At 49.9% G+C, this 20661-nt stretch overlaps 1 protein-coding gene across 2 annotated transcripts in view; it reads right to left on the reverse strand.

Moving 5' to 3' along the window:
* Nucleotides 1-12023, reverse strand: part of LOC140424763 (Golgi reassembly-stacking protein 1-like) — a 58104-nt gene extending 46081 nt beyond the window's left edge. Inside the window, exons 1-2 of one of the 2 annotated variants that reach the window (XM_072508144.1) lie at nt 11888-12023; nt 2464-2544 (exon numbers count right to left, since the gene is read on the reverse strand). In XM_072508144.1, the coding sequence (XP_072364245.1) occupies nt 2464-2544; nt 11888-11935 (129 nt within the window). In that variant the 5' untranslated portion in view covers nt 11936-12023. Of the gene's footprint in view, nt 1-2463; nt 2545-8336; nt 8357-11887 lie in introns of those variants that run through there. The other variant, XM_072508145.1, reaches the window with a different exon arrangement.
* Nucleotides 12024-20661: the final 8638 nt, after the last annotated feature.

Consider the following 20661-nt stretch of genomic DNA (forward strand, 5'->3'; position numbering starts at 1 on the left):
AGATGAAAGAGTTGTCTGAGCAAAGATTTCAAGATTTGTTTGGTACTTGTAAGTGACTTACCAATTTCCACTGGTTGGTAAATCACTTACAGGCTTACATTTACAGATACAAACATTGCATGCCATACGCCTCCAACATCCCTAGTTTCAGCCTGCTCCTACATATGTAGGCACAGGTGAGGCCCCAATGAATGGCCACCACCTGAATTCAATTAAACCCCAAAATTATTATTCAAAATTAACAGTCTAGGAGACAAGAGTCTAAAAAGTCCAGCCAGACCGTTGAGTTTAAATTAGGAGACCTTTCCAAATCCAAAGATTGGTAGAAATTTAGGACCCTGCACTTCCTGCCAGATCAACTGTTCGTTTTAAAATGGAGATTGACAGAAGTTTTGTTAACCAAGTATATTAAAGGATATGGGGAAAAGGCAGGCAAGTTAAATCACAGATAAATTATGATCACATTAGCGGGATTCAGGGGTTAAAGGGCCTACCCCCGTTCCGAAATAATACATGCTCGTGTTCCATTTCTCTGAGGTTGTAATGGGCCTAAATAACGTGGCTGCAAAAGGCATCTTTCACAGTGGGAAGTGGGTTATCTGCGTCAGCAACCTTTCAGTTCTAACAATGTCAATCACGATCTAATTTATATGAGTAAGGAAAATGAGTTTTGATTACTCTTGGAATTTGACATTTGTTCGATGTTAAGGAGTTTTAAGATATATAGAAGCGGGGAGGGGAGAGAAGGGAGAATTTTCTTTCCATGGAAAAACACACAGTTGTCATGACCTGGGATGCACAGCCTGAGAGGGCAAAGGAATCAGATTCAACAATAAATTTCCAAACGGGATTGGATAACTACCGGAAAAGGAGAAATGTGCAGGGTATCGAGGAATCAAAGGAGCAGTGCGAACTGGATAACTCTTCCAAAGGGCTGGCACTGGCAAGACGGGCCAAATGGCCTCCTCCTGTTCAGTATTATTCTATTCTGTCAGACAGACGGTCGACGTTAAAACATGGTCACTCCACTGTGTTACAAAATTGATTCTCAGCCGTGAGGAAAGACCAGTTTTCGCTCCTCTGGCTCCATAGAATTCAGAAAAGTGATCTTGTAGGAGGTACACAAGAGGGAGAAGAAGTCTATGGGAAAGATCAATCCAGAAAATTTACTTCAAATTAAATTGAGGGAGGGCAAAGGATCGCAAGACATTTTCCCATTAAATTCTATTTGCTGCACCTGAGCAACTTATTGCCATGTCTGATCCCTTTTAAGACTGACACAGTCAGCTGAATGGGAACAGACCAGCGGTGGCCTATTTGTCCCATGTGTAGTGTATTACATACAGATGGCTGTGCACTGAACAGGCAGGATTGAACATGTAACAGGTAAATATAGGACTAATTTCAAAAAGATTGTTAAAGAAAGTGAGATACAATTATGAGAATCCAGGACTTATTCAAGAATCAACTGGAGTCGGAAACCGGGTGCTCTTAGCGTCACTGGGTGGCATGGGCTAAATCGACCCCCTAATCTATAATTGTGTGATGACCTTGTGAAAAAAACATTATTCAAAGCGTTCCTGCTTCCATGAAGGTGTATTCCCAAAAGGAGTATTTTTATTTGTGAGAAAATTTATATTATTTTATACAGTACCCACATCGTACCATGACTATATAGCAATATTTTTTTCGTTATTCTTTTACGGAATGTAGCTGGAAAGTCCAACATTACACTAATTACAGTGCCTTGTTAAGGAAACCTTCCACAACAGTGTCACGAGTAAGGTTAGGCGTGTAAAATGTTCATACTATCTTCACTTGAACACTCAAGGGCCAAATTATAGATTCTGTCTCCCCAAAATCAGGTTGCCTCTGGAGACACCATTTTAATGTACATAATAATTGGTGATCACTGGTACTGGTGGCAGAAGTAGGAACAATGTAGGACAATAGGTTAACAGCATCACCGAAGAATCATATTGGGTAGCATTAGCTGAAGATATGAAGGTATGGATCGAGTGGATGGGCAGGCACACTTTCCAGGGTGGAGGGGTCAGTCACCAGGGGGCATAGGTTTAAGGTCCGTGGGCAAAATTTAGAGCAGAGGTGAGAAGCAGGTTTTTTTACGCAGAGGATGGTGAGTTCCTGGAACACGTTGCCAGGGGAGGTTGTGGAAGCAGATACATTAATGGCATTCAAAAGGCATCTTGACAAACACATGGATAGGATGGGTATAGAGGATTACGACACAAGGAAGTGCTGAGGGTTTTGGCCAAGGTTGGTACCATGACCGGGAAAGGTTTGGAGGGCGGAAGGGCCTGTTTATGTGCTATACGGTTCTTTGAAGTGCAATTTATCCAATATGTCTAGTGACAACAAGGATACACTTGTCTCTTGCGTTTACAAAAGTTTCTGGTCAACCCAAAGTGTGTCTGTGAATATCCTTACACAAGCAAAACTCACCAGCCTAGTATTTCCTATGGCGAGGATGAAGTCAAAGAATGGTTCCAAGCCGGCAATTTGGGCTGGGGAGTTGTCTTGTATCTGCAACAAAAAAGGTGAAAACATGAAATATTGCATCAAAACTTGAATTCAGTGTATTATCCTGAGTAACATAGAGCTCCAACATCCTTTACCCATTGTCAGAAATTTCAGGCCCCTTTAAAAAAATTCATCACCAGACACGTGACTGCCTCTGGCAAGGCAAAATTCATTGCTCATCGCGTTCTTGAAGCCCTGCAGGCCATGTGGTAAAAACATTCCCAGTGCAGTTGGGTCGTGAGTTCCAGGATTTTGACCCAGATACAGCGAAGGAACGACCCGCACCAGATAATGTACGAGGTTCAAAACAGTGTGTTAAGCCGTGAGCGGGCATCACATTTCCCTCAATTCAGAGCTCACCTCACCCTTTACTGCCTGGTTATTAATGACTGTCACAACTCGTAAAATAGCAAATAAACCTCTAGTTCACAGCATTGAAAAAATGCCCTCTGCCACTGTTAAGGTACAAACAATAGCAGACAGGAAAAATGTCTCTGAACAATCCAATCTACACAAATACACCTTACGATGCACAAAATTCCTTAATCTGCCCAAAACCATGCAATCACCTGGGGGAGATTTTAAAAACACAAAAATTAAAGGACTAAATTTACTGAAACTCTGCACTCGTTTCCAATTCTTCTGCAGACTGAGCTTATTCAAACTCATCAAGTAATAACAAAAACTTGACCTTGCATTTTCGTGCTGCTTCCAAAGTCAGGGATTGGTTGGTTTAGTTACCAGTCCAATTGGCTACTTACTATCCTCCTGTGTGCATAGTGGGTGTGTGCGTCCATCTGGACTTCCTGAATAAGAACTTCGTGGGGGGAGGGAGTGAGAGATTGTGGGTCACTAGAATGTATTAACAAGCCTCTATCTCAAAACTGATACAATTCCCACAGCCACCTTGATTCACCACTTCACAGCCTGCTCCCTGTAAGGACTCCATCCCATTCTTCCAGTTTCTCCACCTCCGTTGCATCTGTTCTGATGATGCCACCTTCGAAAATGGTGCTTCTGACATGTCTTCCCTTTTCCTTAACTGAGGTTTCCCTCCCACTGTGGTTAACTGGGCACTCAGCTGGGTTCCACCCATTTCGTGCACCTCTTCCCTCACATCTTCCTCTCCCTCTCAGAACCATGATAGGATCCCCCCTCATCTTACCTTTCACCCCACCAGCCTCTGCATTCAAAGGATCATCTTCCGCCAGTTCCAGCATACCACCAATAAACGCATATTCCGCCGCCACCACCCCATTCCGCTGGGACCACTCTCTCTCTGACATCCTCCCCCCATCACAGCCAACTTCCCATTTCACCTTCCCTTGTCCTTTACCTCTTCACCGCTCAAGGCCCCAAACACTTCTTTCAGGTTACACAGTGTTTCACTTGCACGTCCTTCAATTTGGTTTATTGTATTCACTGCTCCCAATCCGGTCTCCTCTACATGGGAGACTAAATGCAGACCAGGCGACCGCTTTGCGGAACAACGTTGCTCAGTCTGCAGCATGACCCCCCCCGCCCCCCCCCTCAACCTTCCTGTTGTGTGAAATTTTAATTCTCCCATGCCCACATGTCCGTCATTGGCCTGCTGAAATTCTCCAGTGAAGCCCTGCGCAAGTTGGAGGAGCACCATCTCAACTTCTGGTTGGGCACCTTAACAGTCCTCGCGACTCAACGTTGAGTCCGGCAGCTTTAGATTTTGACTTTGTGCCTCCTTGTTTTCTTCTTTGATGCCTATCCGGAGGCCTCATAACCGCTATAACTACAGCCATGCAGCGACCAAGGCCGTCATCGAGCGGTGAGTCGGCGTCCTGATGATGTGGTTCAGGTGCCTGGACCACTCTGGAGGTAGCCCTCCAATAGCTCTAGGAGGGTCTCCTATATCGTGGTGGTCTGTTGTGTCCTGCACAACATCGCACAGCAGAGGGGCAACATTTTGGAGGAGAAAGAATGTCAGGCCTCATCAAACGAGGGGGATGCGGAGGGTGGATAGGATGGACTGGGACGGAAGGCAGATAGGATGGGCAGGCGTGGAGGGTGGATAGGATGGGCAAGGGTGGAGGGCGGATAGGATGGGCAGGGGTGGAGGGCGGATAGGATGGGCAGGGGTGGAGGGCGGATAGGATGGGCAGGGGTGGAGGGCGGATAGGATGGGCAGGGGTGGAGGGCGGATAGGATGGGCAGGGCATGGGATCCAGCCAGCCACAGGAGGCCATACAACTTGTGCGTCAGGGCCGCCGCTCATGGGACAGCCTAATCGCCTCCAGATTTACCAACTAGGCCGAATAGGCCCCCCTTTTCTTCATTTAAAAAAAATATTCCAATCATGTATTGCCCTAAAGAAAAACACCCCTCCCCCCTCTCGCACCAGGTCATCTGCCACTTGTTCTTAAAGTTGCTACTTTTTGTTGCTGTTTCTTTTGCTCCACCATTCTCCCTTCTTTCAGTTCCAAAGAAGGGTCCATGACTCGAAATGCTAACTATGTTTCTCTTCTGATGGATGCTGGCAGACCTGCTGAGTTTTTCCAGCTCCCTCGTTTCAGAAACACAGTCCTGTCAGCCGCGCCTTACATCCTTTTTGGCAACTAGTACCAACAAGACCTCAGTGACAAACGTGAAAAAAGGCAGAACCACTGTTGTGCTGTGCTGCCCCGATACAATAGAGCCAATAGAGCGGAGGTGTCACCACTGATTGCCAATTTGGATGCCTGTCAATTAAAAGCAGAACGTAAAATTATAATATCAGAAACATATCAAAATAAATCATAATGCTAAGGACGGAGGCTTCAGAGTTTGGGATTTTCTATTAAGAAAGGGCAGCATGGTAACACAGTGGATAGCACAATTGCTTCACAGCTCCAGGGTCCCAGGTTCAATTCCCGGCTTGGGTCACTGTCTGTGTGGCGTCTGCACGTTCTCACCGTGTGCGCGTGGGTTTCCTCCGGGTGCTCCAGTTTCCTCCCACAGTCCAAAGATGTGCAGGTTAGGTGGATTAGCCACGCTAAATTGTTCTTAGTGTCCAAAATTGCCCTTAGTGTTGGGTGGGGTTACTGGGTTATGGGGATAGTGTGGAGGTGTAGGCTTGGGTAGGGTGCTCTTTCCAAGAGCCGGTGCAGACTTGATGGGCCAAATGGCCTCCTTCTACACTGTAAATTCTAAGATTCTATGAACATACAGGAACAGGACCTCGTTCAGTCGCTCAAGGCTGTTAGATCATGAGACACAGGAGCAGATGTAGGTCATTTAGTCTGCTCCGCCATGCAATGCGATCAAGACTGAGCTGATAATCCTCAACTCCACTTTCCTGCCATCTCCCCATAACCCTCAATTCCCTTCCTGATTAAAATCCATCTACCTCAGTCCTGAACATCCAAATAGCCACTCAACTAAACCATGGCTGATCTGCTTCATTTCTGCATCCCTTAATACCCTTACCCAGCAAGAATCTATCAATGGCAGTTTTGAGATTTTCCATTGACCTCCCATCTCGGCAGCTTATTAAGAGGGTTGAGGTGAGGTTGGGGGAAAGAGTAGGGAGAGGAGGAGGAGGAGATGGGGAAGAGGTGCCTGAAGACGTCCTTCCAGACATTAACCTTGAATGGGCCAGCTCTAATTTTCAGGTTAAACCCCATTGCTCGAGACTCCTCCACCAGAGGAAATAGCTTCTCACTATCTACCCTTTAATCATCCAACCCACCTCAATTGAATCACCCCTTAGTCTTCCACACATCAGGAACTTCCAGTCGGCAAGCAACCTTTCCTCAGAATGTTGCCCTTTCACTCCCGGAGTCATTCTGGTGAATCTATATTGCACCTCATTCAAAGCCAATACATCCTTCCTGAGCAGTGGTGCCAAGAACTGAATGTTGTACTCTTCATTCTTTGTATCTATCTACTAGTCTTTAGTGGTTTTTGTGCAAAGACCCATAACTCTCTCTGCTCCAAGTTTCTCACCATTTGTACTATATTGTGATCTATCTTTCTTCAATCTATATTCAAGGGAATGAGAAGTCACAGGCACAGCTAAAAATGAGATCCTGACCTGGGCAGGCAACATGCACATTCAACAGCGGAAGCGGAGGGTGGCGCAGTGGTTAGCATTGCTGCCTCACGGCACCAAGGAATCGGGTTCGATCCCGGCCCCGGGTCACTGTCCGTGTGGAGTTTGCATGTTCTCCCCGTGCCTGCGTGGGTCTCACCCCCACAACATAAAGATGTCCAGTGTAGGTGGATTGGCCACATCAAATAGCCCCTAAATTGGAAAAAAATAATTGGGTACCCTAAATTTATGAAAGAAAACAGTGGAAGCAACATGCGAGAGCTGAGCAAACCCACAACCAACGGATCAAATCAGAGTCCTGCCGCTCCGGCACATCCGTGAACGGTGGTGGACAGTTAAGCAACAAGCATTCCCGTTCTCAATGATGGGGGAAGTCCAGCGCCTCAGTCCAGAAGACAAGACTGAAACATTCACTACCATCTTCAGCCAGAAGTGCGGAGTGGATGATCCATCTCTCCCTGAGAACCTCAGCATCACAGCGGCCAATCCTCAGCCAACGCGACTTCCTCAAAGTGAAGAAAGGGCCAATGCAATGGATACTGCAAAGGCTATGGGTCGGGATAACACCACAGCAATGGTACTTGTGACCCTAGCTGATGCTAATATTGGACAAGTCAGATTCCAGAGTGAAACCTGGCTTGATAGATCCTATTTTTAAAACATTTAAAAGGTTGGAAAGATTACAATAGTGATTCAAACATTCACTATTTCTTCACCCTAATTATCCCTTCACAGACGCATACAAATGCAGAAAGATTAAATAATTGGAATTATTTAAATTCTCTCCAAAAGTGAATCCCACTCGGAAGGCTTCAACAAGGATCCACCTCTAAGGTTTCAATCCCTCCTTCTCAGATTCCATCCCCTGTGTAAACTCAAGCTTCACCTTCCAAGTACACTTTCAGGCCGTCGGCCATGTAAAACAGGACATCACTGCTCCAAAAAGGTACCTTTGCCCCTATGGCTTACAACACGCAGTCATCAACCTTTGGTTGCCCGCTCAGATATTCTGGGCTTCTCTCAAGCGCTCTTTGCTCTGAGATGCTCATCGCAACTTTCTCTCTTTCAACATGGTGCCTATTTCTCTGTTCTTTCCTTTTAACTTTAGTTCTGGAATCTCTTTCTGTCCACTCCCTGCTTTGGGACCTTCTCCACATTCCCCTCCCAGGTCCTGCTCCAAGGGCTGCCCTCCTCCTAATAGCCTTCTGGTTCCACATCACCTGATTTACTTTCCACACTGTTTCACGATTCTCTCCATTCCTTTCTTCTGCGCAGGGCAGAATGAAAAAAAACACTAACTGCACACGTGCTGCCCCTTCCCGGCCAGTGCAAACGTAGAAGACCCCAAGATCATTCAAAAAAAAACCCTGAACTGCAGCACAGTGGTTAGCACAGCTCCAGAGTCCCAGGTTCGATTCCCGGTTTGGGTCACTGTCTGTGCGGAGTCTGCAAGTTCTCCCCGTGTCTGCGTGGGTTTCCTCCGGGTGCTCAGGTTTCCTCCCACAGTCCAAAGATGTGTAGGTTTAGGATGGCTTGGCCATGCTAAATTGCCCATAGTGTCTAAAAATTCTATGATTCTATGACTAACATTTATCTGGCAATGTGGAAAATTGACCAGGTGTGTCCTGTACACAAAAAGCAGGACAAATCCTCAATTACTGACCCATCAGTACATACTCTTGATCATCAGCAAAGTGGTGGATCATCGACAATGCTATCAAGTGGCACTTACTCAGCCTGTCTACCAATGCTAAGTTGGGTTTCAGCAGGACCACTGAACTCCAGAGCTTATTACAGCCTTGGTCCAAACATGGACAAAAGAGCCGAATGCCAGAGGTGAGGTGAGAGTGACTACCCTTGATATCAAGGTAGCATTTGACTGTGTATGGCATCAAGGAGCCCTAACAAAACTGGAGAGTAGGATTCAGGGAAAATCTGTTGCTGGTTGTAGTCATACTTGACACAAAGATAATTGTGGTTGTTGGAAGTCAATCATCTCAGTACCAGGTCTTCGTTAAAGAGGGTAGTTTCCTGGACCCAATCATCTTCTGATGCATCATCAATGGCCTTTCTTCCATCATAAGCAGATGGTGACTGATGTTGAGCACCATTCACAATAGGTGCACTGCAGCAACTTGCCAAGGCAGAACCTCTAACACCTAGAAGCTCAAAGGCAGCAATTGCATTGGAAACTCTCCACCTGAAATTTCCCCTCAAAAGCACACAAAATTCTGACGCAACTATATCACCATTACTTCATTGTGGCTGGGTCAAAGTCCTGGAACTCCCTCCCTAACAGCACTGTGGGTGTATCAACACCACATGGACTGCAGTGGTTCAAGAAGACATCTAACCACCACCTTCTCAAGGACAATTAGGGATGGGCAATAAATGCTGGCCGAGTCAGCAAAGCCCACATCCCACCAATAGTTTGTTTTTAAAACTGATTTGTACCTTCTAATTTGGAGATCATCTGCAAGAAAATAGGGCTATTTGCTTGTTGATTGCATCAAATCAGTGAGCAAAACCAAAAATCAGGACGCAGCACATTTGAGATACGGTGGACCAAGAACAGCACATGCTGAATGATCTGACCCTGACCCAAGATTGGAACTGTACCAGGGCATGTATTAAATCCCAATCTCCCAGACGTACAAGCACACGAGACCATCACTTCTGACTCTCCACTCATGCTCTTCATGTTGTCTTCGCCACGCTGGCCTCAAGTCAGGCAAACACCAGCAGCAACCAAAATGAAAGCTCCTAAAAGCACTTACTTCCTGTGGAGGTACACATCCTGGGCACTGCTGTCCATCCTACATTCCAACTGCGTTTACACTTCATGTCATTCATTTGCATGTAAAGTCCTTTGGGGCCTCTTGAAAAAGATGCTATGCAAACGAGTATACCTTTTATAGGTCTTCTATATGTGGCCCGAGATAGCCAAAAGGAGCAGGTGATCCAACAACAACTTGCACTTATATAGCTCCTATGATGTAGTAAGATATTCCAAGGTGCTTCGTTGGAGCATTACGAAGCAAACGTTGACACCCAGCCACATAAGGAGATAGCAGGACAGATAGCAAATAGCACGATCAAAAAGTTTGAAGCGGTGACTTAAAGGAGCAAAGAGAGGTCAAGTGATGGAGAGATTTGAAGGGATTCCCAGAGCTTTGGTCCTTGGCAGCAGAAGACATTGGAAAGCAAATCAAATTGGGATGCCCAAGTGGCAAGAATTGGAGAAGTGGCGATATCCCGGAGGAAAATTCAAGAATGAGAACTTTAAAATCAAGTGTTGATTAAACAGGAGCCAATGCAGGTCAGTGAGCACAAAAGGTGAAACATGAACAGGAGTTTAGTTAATGCAACTGTGGACACAGGCAGCAGAGTATGGGTGACATCAAGTAGAATGTGGGAGGCCATTCGGGCTGTGTTGGAACTAGCAAGTCTGGAAGTGACAAAGGCATGAATGAAGATTTTAGCAATGAGCTGCAGCAGGGGCAAAGTCATGTGATGTTACAGAGGTGGAAATAGGTGGCCTTTGCGATTTGGTCATGGATATGTGGGCGGGAGCTACAGCTCAGGGTCAAACCCCTTCTGAAGGACAACTCCCCCCCCCCCCCCAGAACCTCCCGCCCTCACCTTGAACTTGTAGGGCAGCACGGTAACAGTGGTTAGCACTGTGGCTTCACAGCACCAGGGTCGCAGGTTCGATTCCCTGCTGGGTCATTGTCTGTGCAGTCTGCACGTTCTCCCTGTGTCTGGGTGGATTTCGTCCGGTAACCTGCCATAGTCCAAACACGTGCAGCTTAGGTGGATTGGCCAGGCTAAATTGCCCTTAGTGTCCAAAAAGGTTCGGAGGGGTTTAGGATTATGGGGATAGGGTGGAAGTGAGGGCTTAAGTGGGTCAGTGTAGACTTGATAGGCCGAATGGCCTCCTCCTCCTTCTGCACTATGTTCTATCCCCTTATGCAACCAGAAGGCTGAGGAGTTAGCCCCAGTGTTTTGGCCAATACATGATCACACTGCAGTCTGAGAGTTTGCTGTGTGGAAATTGGCTGCTACATTTCCTACATCACAACAGTTACTAAAATTCAAAGTACTTAATTGGTTGCAAAGCACTTTGAGACATCCAGTGGTCACTATATATATATATATATATACACACACACACAAGTCTTTTTTAAAATTTAGCATCCAAGCTGTCAGGCGGGAGATAAGGCAACATTTTTAAAAGTACATGATCGGTTATAATTTGATTAGACGGTAAGCTTAAACCGTATTCCTTTCTCAGGCTGTTTCAATTCTTTATCCTTGGGAAACATCACCAACAACTCTCTGCACTCCCAGCAAAACTCATTTACTGACTCCTCTCCCCGTCATCAACCAATTTTCTATCCACAATGTCTCATTCCATTTTAAAACATATGCCTGGATTTCTCCAACACGCCTCTTCTGAGTCACTTTTTGTGGTGCTTTCTGAAACTGAATACACACCGACCACATTTCACCGCTAAAGCCACACCAATCTCCACCATGTTCGTCAAGCACAGCTTTTCCTTTAAGAAACTAATGCGGAATAGCCCATTTATATTTCACCAAATTAACCTCGAATGATGGATTTAAAAATTCCACACGCAACCCAAGTCAGACTAACTTCACAACCTGACTTAACCTCCTCTTCCTCGGATTAAGGTGCCACATCAGCAGACCTCCAGGCTTCAGCACTGGAGTTTGTTGATGTTTGACCCTTTTTAAAAAGTTATCAAACGCGGCAGATTCGCCCCAAATGCATTATACAATGGCTTCAGGTTAAATTATTTCATTTTGTCTTTTAAAAACATTGTTAACTTAACTAAAACACAAAGCTAAACACCAGTTATTGGAATGTTACACAATCAGGAGCAGCCAGGTCTATGTTTGCTCTTGGAGAGGGCGGGAGAGGGAACATCTTTTATAGTTTTGCTATTTTTCAACTTTTAATGAATTTTTCAGTTGGGAAGTTTAATTTATAGACAAAAATTCATTAAAGGGATGCTTTAAAGTGGATGAAACAATAACATATTAACAAAAAACTTTCTTAAATGTTAAGGGTTGAGGACAGAGTGTGGAGCTGTGTCGGGGACTGGGGACAGACAGCTCAGTCCCGGCTCCAGGCCCCGGCTAAAGGCTCAGGGAGTCACCGGGCGGCCTCAACCTGCCTGCCAGGGACGCGCAGCCCCGCCCGCGAGGGGAGCTCCGCAAGTTACCGCGCCGGCACCTCCCCTTCCCCGGGCTACCCACCCCGAACACATGGTAGCCCTCGTTGCCGCTACTCTGGGAGCCTCCCATCCTCGGGACCCGCCGGTTGCTGCTTCGCTCCGACCCCCCAGCTCCGTCTCGACTGAGGGCCGATCCGGCAACGCCGCCCCCTCCCGGCCGACTCCGGCAGCGCCGCCCCCTCCCGGCCGACTCCGGCAACGCCGCCCCCTCCCGGCCGGCTCCGGCAACGCCGCCCCCTCCCGGCCGGCTCCGGCAACGCCGCCCCCTCCCGGCCGGCTCCGGCAACGCCGCCCCCTCCCGGCCGACTCCGCCAGCGCCGCCCCCTGTCGCCCGACTCCCGCCACAACGCACTGGAAAACATTTATTTAATTTATTTAAATAGGAATGGGAACTTATCTTAATAGGACCCGCCCAACCCCTTAATCAAACCTATAAACTGAATGTGACCGTTCAGGTGGTTGTAAAGGAATCTGTGGCACTATTCAGATAATTGTGACCAAATCTACTCACCATCAACACAGGTTAACTGGTCATTTGCACCATTGCTGTTATTGGGAGCTTGAAATGAAATGAAAATGAAAATCGCTTATTGTCACAAGTAGGCTTCAGTGAAGTTACTGTGAAAAGCCCCTAGTCGCCACATTCCGGCGCCTGTTCAGGGAGGCTGGTACGGGAATTGAACCCGCGCTGCTGGCCTGCCTTGGTCTGCTTTAAAAGCCAGCGATTTACAAAAAGGTGACTCATTGGCTTCCAGCGGGTTCCTTGGAGAAAATGAAACACATTTTGCAAATTCTTCTTTCTTTCACCTTATCCAAATGGCCATTCTTTGTATGGGTCGGTCCCTCGCTTGCTTGACAAGCATAGACAACATCAATTACACATTAGTGACCCCTTCGGGAAGGAGATACAAAAGTCTGAGAACACGCACGAACAGACTCAAAAACAGCTTCTTCCCCACTATTACCAGACTCCTAAACAACCCTCTTATGGACTGCCCTCATTAACATTACACCCCTGTATGCTTCACCCGATGCCGGTGTTATGTAGTTACATTGTGTGCTTTGTGTTGCCCTATAGAACATAGAACGATACAGCGCAGTACAGGCCCTTCGGCCCACGATGTTGCACCGAAACAAAAGCCATCTAACCTACACTATGCCATTATCATCCATATGCTTATCCAATAAACTTTTAAATGCCCTCAATGTTGGCGAGTTCACTACTTTTGCAGGTAGGGCATTCCACGGCTTCACCACTCTTTGCGTGAAGAACCTACCTCTGACCTCTGTCCTATATCTATTACCCCTCAGTTTAAAGCTATGTCCCCTCGTGCTAGCTATTTCCATCCGCGGGAGAAGGCTCTCACTGTCCACCCTATCTAACCCCCTGATCATTTTGTATGCCTCTATTAAGTCTCCTCTTAACCTTCTTCTCTCTAACGAAATCAACCTCAAGTCCATCAGCCTTTCCTCATAAGATTTTCCCTCCATACCAGGCAACATCCTGGTAAATCTCCTCTGCACCCGCTCCAAAGCTTCCACGTCCTTCCTATAATGCGGTGACCAGAACTGTACGCAATACTCCAAATGCGGCCGTACCAGAGTTTTGTACAGCTGCAACATGACCTCATGACTCCGGAACTCAATCCCTCTACCAATAGAGGCCAACACTCCATAGGCCTTCTTCACAACCCTATCAACCTGGGTGGCAACTTTCAGGGATCTATGTACATGGACACCTAGATCCCTCTGCTCATCCACACTTCCAAGAACTTTACCATTAGCCAAATATTCCGCATTCCTGTTATTCCTTCCAAAGTGAATCACCTCACACTTCTCTACATTAAACTCCATTTGCCACCTCTCAGCCCAGCTCTGCAGCTTATCTATGTCCCTCTGTAACCTGCTACATCCTATTATAGAACAGAGAACATACAGTGCAGAAGGAGGCCATTTGGCCCATCAAGTCTGCACCGACCCACATTAAGCCCTCACTTCCACCCTTATCCTGAAACCCAATAACCCCATCTAACCTTTTTGGACACTAAGGGCAATTTAGCATGGCCAATCCACCTAACCTGCACGTCTTTGGACTGTGGGAGGAAACCGGAGCACCCGGAGGAAACCCACGCAGACACGGGGAGAACGTGCAGACTCCGCACAGACAGTGACCCAGCAGGGAATCGAACCTGGGACCCTGGCGCTGTGAAGCCACAGTGCTAGCCACTTGTGCTACCATGCTGCCCTAAATAAATATTATATTATTTTCTTTTATTTTATTTTTATGTACTTAATGATCTGTTGAGCTGCTTGCAGAAAAATACTTTCCACTGTACCTCGGTACACGTGACAATAAACAAAATCCAATCCAATCTGGAAAGGATAAAAACTGTCTTTAGAAATACAAGCTCATCCCCTTAAAAATGAAGTGGGCACTCTAAATTTTAAAAAAACAAAATACAATCAGGCATTGCCTTCTTCCAGACCCTTCCATCAGGCAGAAGGTACAGAAGTCTGAAGTCCCACACATCCAGACATAGGAACACCTTCTTCCCCATGATGTACTATCAATTACCACAAAGAAGAGAATAGTGAAACAATCGAGGCTTTATTGAGCAAGATGTTGTGCCTCCTGTAGCTGGAACCAGAATGGCTGCAGCACAGAAGAGCACACACATTTATACGCCGCCTACCGGGCGGAGCCAGCAGGCAGGGATTTACCCTTGTACCTCTAATATACGGGCAGTGCCGTAATACATATAATATACTACCAGTGGTGATTACCACATTCACCCCCTGTTAAAAAAAGAGTCCGGCGGGGGTGGTGGAAAACATTAAAAGTTAAGTCTGTCGGGGGCCTTGACCCCCCCCCCCCCTCTGCGATCGCCTCAGTCTTGGTGGTGATGTGGGCGCCGACTTGGTCACCTGCGACTCCGGGAGCGGGTTGTCCTCGTCTTCGTCACCCCTGAGTGGATCCAGTGGGAGGACGGACCCTGCTGGGGTTGGGGCTGCGGTGAGGTGAGCTGGAGGGAGAATGAGTGGCGCAGGGGTGAATGAGGCAACCGAGGGGGGGGGGGGGGTGTCAGGTCGGGGGTTGGGGGTGGGGATCCAGCGGGTGCCAGGTCCCGGAGGGAGACTGTGTCCTGGCGCCCGTCGGGGTGTGTGATGCGACCATCAATTCACACGAAACCAGGAGTAGAAGTAAACTGTGGCTTTAATCAACTAGAACAGTGCCTGCCTGTGACTGATTTGTTAGTGGGAGCCGCCTACAGGGCGACTGCTCTTTATACCTCCCCTCAAGGGGTGGAGCCAGGGGCGGAGCCCACACAGGCCCCAACTTGCTACATCATAGGTAATACGTTACAATGGTCCATAGGTGGAGCCCACATGGGCAACAGCGTAATACAGATATGCACATGGTGAATTGTTACAGCAATACATTCACCACATTCATCCCCTGTTAAAAAAATGAAGTCCGGCGGGGGTGAAGGGTTCATAAGTTCAGCCTGTCCAGCGCACAGATTGTGCGCTGTGATTGCCAAAGCTCTGGTATCGCTGCTGGCCCGGGCGTCGAACTCAGCCATGCTGGCATTGGTAGTGAAGTCGCCGGTGCGGGCACAGACGTGGACTCCGGGAGCTTGTCTTCTGGGGCTTCATTCCTGTGGGTCGGTGAAGGAGGAATAGTGCGCGGGAGGGGGTGTGGGTGCTATGTAGGGGCGGGGGCGCTGGTCAGCGTAGGTTGGGCGGGGTAAGATGGGGTGGCGGTGGTAGTGGAACCTGCGGTTGCTAGGTCCCGGAGGGAGACCGTATCCTGTCTGCCGTCGGAGTGTTCGATGTATGAGTACAGGGGTTTGGAGTGTAGGAGCTGGACCCTCTCGACCAGGGGGTTGGACTTATGGCTCCTGACGTGTTTGCAGAGTAGGACGGGCTCCGGTGTCTTCAGCCAGGACGGAAGCGAGGCCCCGGAGGTGGATGTCCTGGGGAAAACAAATAGGGGGTCTCGTTTGTGGCCGTGCAAAGTAGGGACCTAATAGAGCGGAGTGCGTTGGGGAGGACCTCCTGCCAGTGGGGAACTGGGAGATTCCTAGACCATAGGGCCAGGAGGTCGGTCCTCCAGACCGTCGCGTTCTCCCTCTCCACCTGCCCATTTCCCCTGGGGTCATAACTGGTAGTCCTGCTGGAGGCGATGCCCTTGCTGAGCAGGTACTGACGCAGTTCGCCGCTCATGAACGACGAGCCCCGGTCACTGTGAACGTACGTGGGGAAACCAAACAGCGTGAAGACTCTATGTAGGGCTTTAATGACGGAGGCCGTGGTCATGTCGGGGCAAGGGATTGCAAAGGGGAAGCGGGAGAACTCATCGATGATGTTGAGGAAATATGTGTTGCAGTTATTGGAGGAGAGGGGCTCTTTGAAATTGATACTGAGGTGCTCAAAGGGCCGGGATGCCTTTACCAGGTGGGCCTTATATGGTCAATAGAAGTGTGGCCTACACTCCGCACAGATTTGGCAGTCCCTGGTCATGACTCTGACCTCCTCAGTGGAGTAGGGCAGGTTGCGGGCCTTGATGTAGTGGAGAAGCTGGGTGACACCCGGGTGGCAGAGGTCATAGTGGATAGCACGTAGTCGGTCCTCTTGCGCGCTGGCGCATGTGCCGCGGGACAGGGCATTTGGGGGTTCGTGGAGCTTCCCAGGACTATACACTATATCGTAATTATAGGTGGAGAGTTTGATCTCCACCTCAAGATCTTATCATTCTTGATCTTGCCCCGCAGCGTATTATCGAACATGAAGGCTACCGATCGTTGGTCGGTGACGAGGGTAAACCTCCTACCAGCGAGGTAGTGCCTCCAGTGCCGCATGGCTTCCACGAAGGCTTGGGCTTCCTTTTCGACTGAGGAGTGTCCGATTTCGGAGGTGGTGAGGGTTCGTGAAAAAAACGCGACTGGCCTGCCTGCCTGATTGAGGGTAGCGGCGAGGGCGACCTCTGAAGCGTCGCTCTCCACCTGGAAGGAGACGGACTCGTCCACCGCGCACATCGCGGCTTTAGCGATATCCACCTTGATGCAGCTGAAGGCCTGGCGGGTCTCAGCCGCCAGTGGGAAGATAGTGGCTTTGATTAGTGGGCGGGCTTTGTCCGCAAAGTCCGAAAATAACTCGAGGCACCTTTTCAGGGCCTTGGGGCAGTGCGGAAGGGGGAGTTGCAGGAGGGGGCGCAAACGGTCGGAGTCGGGTCCTAGAACCCCGTTTTCCACGACGTAGCCGAGGATGGCCAGTCTGATTGTGCGGAAAACGCATTTCTTCTTGTTGTAAGTAAGGTTAAGGGTTTGGGCGGTTTGGAGAAATCTCTGGAGGTTGGCGTCGTGGTCCTGCTGATCATGGCCGCAGATGGTGACATTGTCCAAGTACAGAAATGTGGCCCGCAGCCTGTACTGGTCCACCATTCGGTCCATCGTTCTTTGGAAGACCGAGACCCCGTTTGTGACGCCAAAGGGGACCCGGAGGAAATGGAAGAGACGGCCGTCTGCCTCAAAGGCCGTGTAGTGGCGGTCCCCCGGGCGGATTGGGAGCTGGTGGTACGCAGACTTCAGATCCATCGTGGAGAACACCCGGTAGTGGGCGATCTGATTAACCATGTCCGCGATCCGGGGAAGGGGGTACGCATCGAGGTGCGTGTATCGGTTTATGGTTTGGCTGTAATCTACAACCATCCGGTTCTTTTCCCCGGTCCTGACGACCACCACCTGGGCTCTCCAGGGGCTATTGCTGCCTCGATGATTCCCTCCCGCAAGAGTCGCTGGACCTCGGACCTGATGAAAGTCCTGTCCTGGATGCTGTACCGCCTGCTTCTGGTGGCGACACGTTTGCAGTCGGCGGTGAGATTTCTGAAGAGCGGGGGAGGGTCGGCCTTTAGAGTCGCGAGGCTACATACAGTGAGTGGGGGTAGGGGCCCGCCGAACTACAGGGTTAGGCTCCTGAGATTACATTGGAAATCCAGTCACAATAGAAGAGGAGCGCAGAGGTCGGGGAGTACATATAATTTAAAATTGGCGTACTCGGCGCCCTGTATTGCGAGGGTTGCAGTAGTGCATCCCCCGACCTGCACCGAGTGCGACCCGGAGGCAAGGGAGATGGTTCGATGCACCGGGAAGATTGGGAGCGAGCAGCGTCTTACCATGTCTGGATGAATGAAGCTCTCTGTGCTCCCGGAGTCGAAGAGGCAGGGCGTTCCGTGTCCGTTTACCCGGACGGTCATCATAGAGTGACTGGTCAAGGGTGACCGCGCTGAGTTGCGGGTAGCCGGCGTGGTCGGAGGTGCTGGGGCGGGTTCCAAGATGGCTGCCCTCGTTGGTCGCACGTGTCGGGCGGCGTTGCAGATGGTGGCCAAGATGGCGGCCCCTGTCGGTCGCACATGTCGGGCGGTGAGGAAGATGGCGTCCAAGATGGTGGCCCCCATGAATCGCATTTGGCGGGCCGCGTGGGCGAGGATGGCCAAGATGGCGGCCCCCGTGAGTCGCACACGCGGGCTGGAAGATGGCTGCCTCCACGGACAACACGAGGCCGATGACGCGCCCGGGAGGGGCGGAGCCGGCAGACACGCTGCCACACTGCGTGATCAGCGGGCCTCTGAGTCTGAGGGTCGGGCCTGTGATTTAGAGTTTTTGGACTTGGCCAGGCAAACTTTAGCAAAATGTCCTTTTCTCCCGCAGTCGCTGTAGTTCGCGTTCCGGGCCGGGCAGTGCTGCCGGGGGTGTTGAGGCTGGCCGCAGAAATAACAGGGTAGCCCCCCATGGTGGGCAGGCAGCCGCGCGGCACAGGCCTGGGGCATTCTTTGGTCGAGGATCCACGAGGGGGTCGCGTGATCGAATGGGAACGCGTTAAGGCTTTGGAACGCTACTTCCAGAGAGGAGGCTAATTTTACCGTCTCTTCCAGGTCTAGGGCACCCTTTTCGAGTAGGCGCTGTCTCACGCAGTTGGACCTGACTCCAGCCATGTAGGTGTCCCGTAGGTGTCCCGGATGGCGAAGTCCATATGTTGAGTGGCCGTAACGGCCTGGTAATTGCAGCTTCGTGCAAGGACTTTGAGGTCGCATGAGTACTCTTCCAGCGATTCCCCGGGACGCTGGCGGCGAGTGGTGAGGAGATGCCGCGCGTATTCCTCGTTCACGGGCCCTAGGTAGAGGCGCTCTAGCATCGCGAAGGCGTCTGTGTAGCTGGAGGCGTCCTCGAGTTGAACAGAGATTCGATGGCTCACCCGTGCGTGGAGGAGACTCAGCTTCTGTTTGTCGGTGATGGAAGGCAAGGAGGAGGCGGCGAGGTAGGCCTTGAAACAGCAGAGCCAGTGCGAAAAAATCTCTTTCGCCTCCGCAACCTGCGGATCGAGTTCCAGTCGGTCAAGTTTGAGGGCCGATTCCATAGTGGCGTTGTAGTTGATTAAATTGATGTGACCATCAATTCACACAAAACCAGGAGTAGAAGTAAACTGTGGCTTTAATCAACTAGAACAGTGCCTGCCTGCGACTGATCTGTTAGTGGGAGCCGCCTACAGGGCGACTGCTCTTTATACCTCCCCTCAAGGGGTGGAGCCAGGGGCAGAGCCCACACAGGCCCCAACATGTTACATCAAAGGTAATACCTTACAATGGTCCATTGGAGGAGCCCACATGGGCAACAGCGTAATACAGATATGCACATGGTAAATTGTTACAGCAATACATTCACCACAGTGTGCCACGTAGGGGTACTGCGGGTTAGCATGTAAGAGGTGGACTTTTCGACCAAGGGGTCCGACTTATGGGTCCGCACATGCTTCCGGAGGAGGACGGGTCCAGGAACTGTCAGCCATGTTGGGAGCGAGACCCCGGAGGTGGACTTCCTGGGGAAGGCAAAGAGACGTTCATGAGGGGTCTCGTTAGTCGCGGTGCACAGGAGTGATCGGATGGAGTGGAGCGTGTCGGGGAGGAACTCCTGCTAGCGGGAGACCGGGAGACTTTTAGACGGCAGAGCCAGCAGGACGGCCTTCCAGACCGTCCCGTTCTCCCTCTCCTCCTGCCCGTTTCCCCGGGGGTTGTAACTGGTCGTCCTGCTCGAGGCGATGCCCTTGCTGAGCAGGTACTGACGCAGCTCATCGCTACTAAAAGAGGATCCCCGATCCGTGTGGATGTAGGTGGGGAAACCGAACAGGGTGAAGGTGCTGTGCAGGGCTTTGATTACCGTGGCAGAAGTCATATCGGGGCATGGGATGGCGAAAGGGAACCGTGAGTACTCATCAATCACATTCAGGAAATACGTGTTGCGGTCGGTGGAGGGGCGGGGCCCTTTGAAGTCCACGCTGAGGCGTTCAAAGGGGCGGGAGGCCTTCACCAGGTGCGCTCGATCTGGCCGGTGGAAGTGCGGCTTGCACTCTGCGCAGACTTGGCAGTCTCTGGTGACGCTCCTGACTTCCTCAATAGAGTAGGGCAGGTTGCGGGCCTTTATGAAATCGAAGAACCGGGTGGCAGAGGTCATAATGGAGAGCCCGGAGTTGGTCCACTTGTGCGCCGGCACATGTACCGCAGGATGGGGCATCAGGGGGCTCGTTGAGCTTCCCCAGGCGATACAAAATCTCGTAATTATAGGTGGAGAGCTCGATCATCCACCTCAAGATCTTGTCATTTTTGACCTTGCCCCGCTGTGTATTATTAAACATAAAAGCAACCGACCGTTGGTCAGTGAGGAGAGTGAATCTCGTGCCGGCCAGGTAATGCCTCCAATGTCGCACAGCTTCCACAATGGCTTGGGCCTCCTTTTCGACAGC

The sequence above is a fragment of the Scyliorhinus torazame genome, chromosome 6 (genome assembly GCF_047496885.1).
Source record: "Scyliorhinus torazame isolate Kashiwa2021f chromosome 6, sScyTor2.1, whole genome shotgun sequence".
Lineage (NCBI taxonomy): Eukaryota > Metazoa > Chordata > Chondrichthyes > Carcharhiniformes > Scyliorhinidae > Scyliorhinus > Scyliorhinus torazame.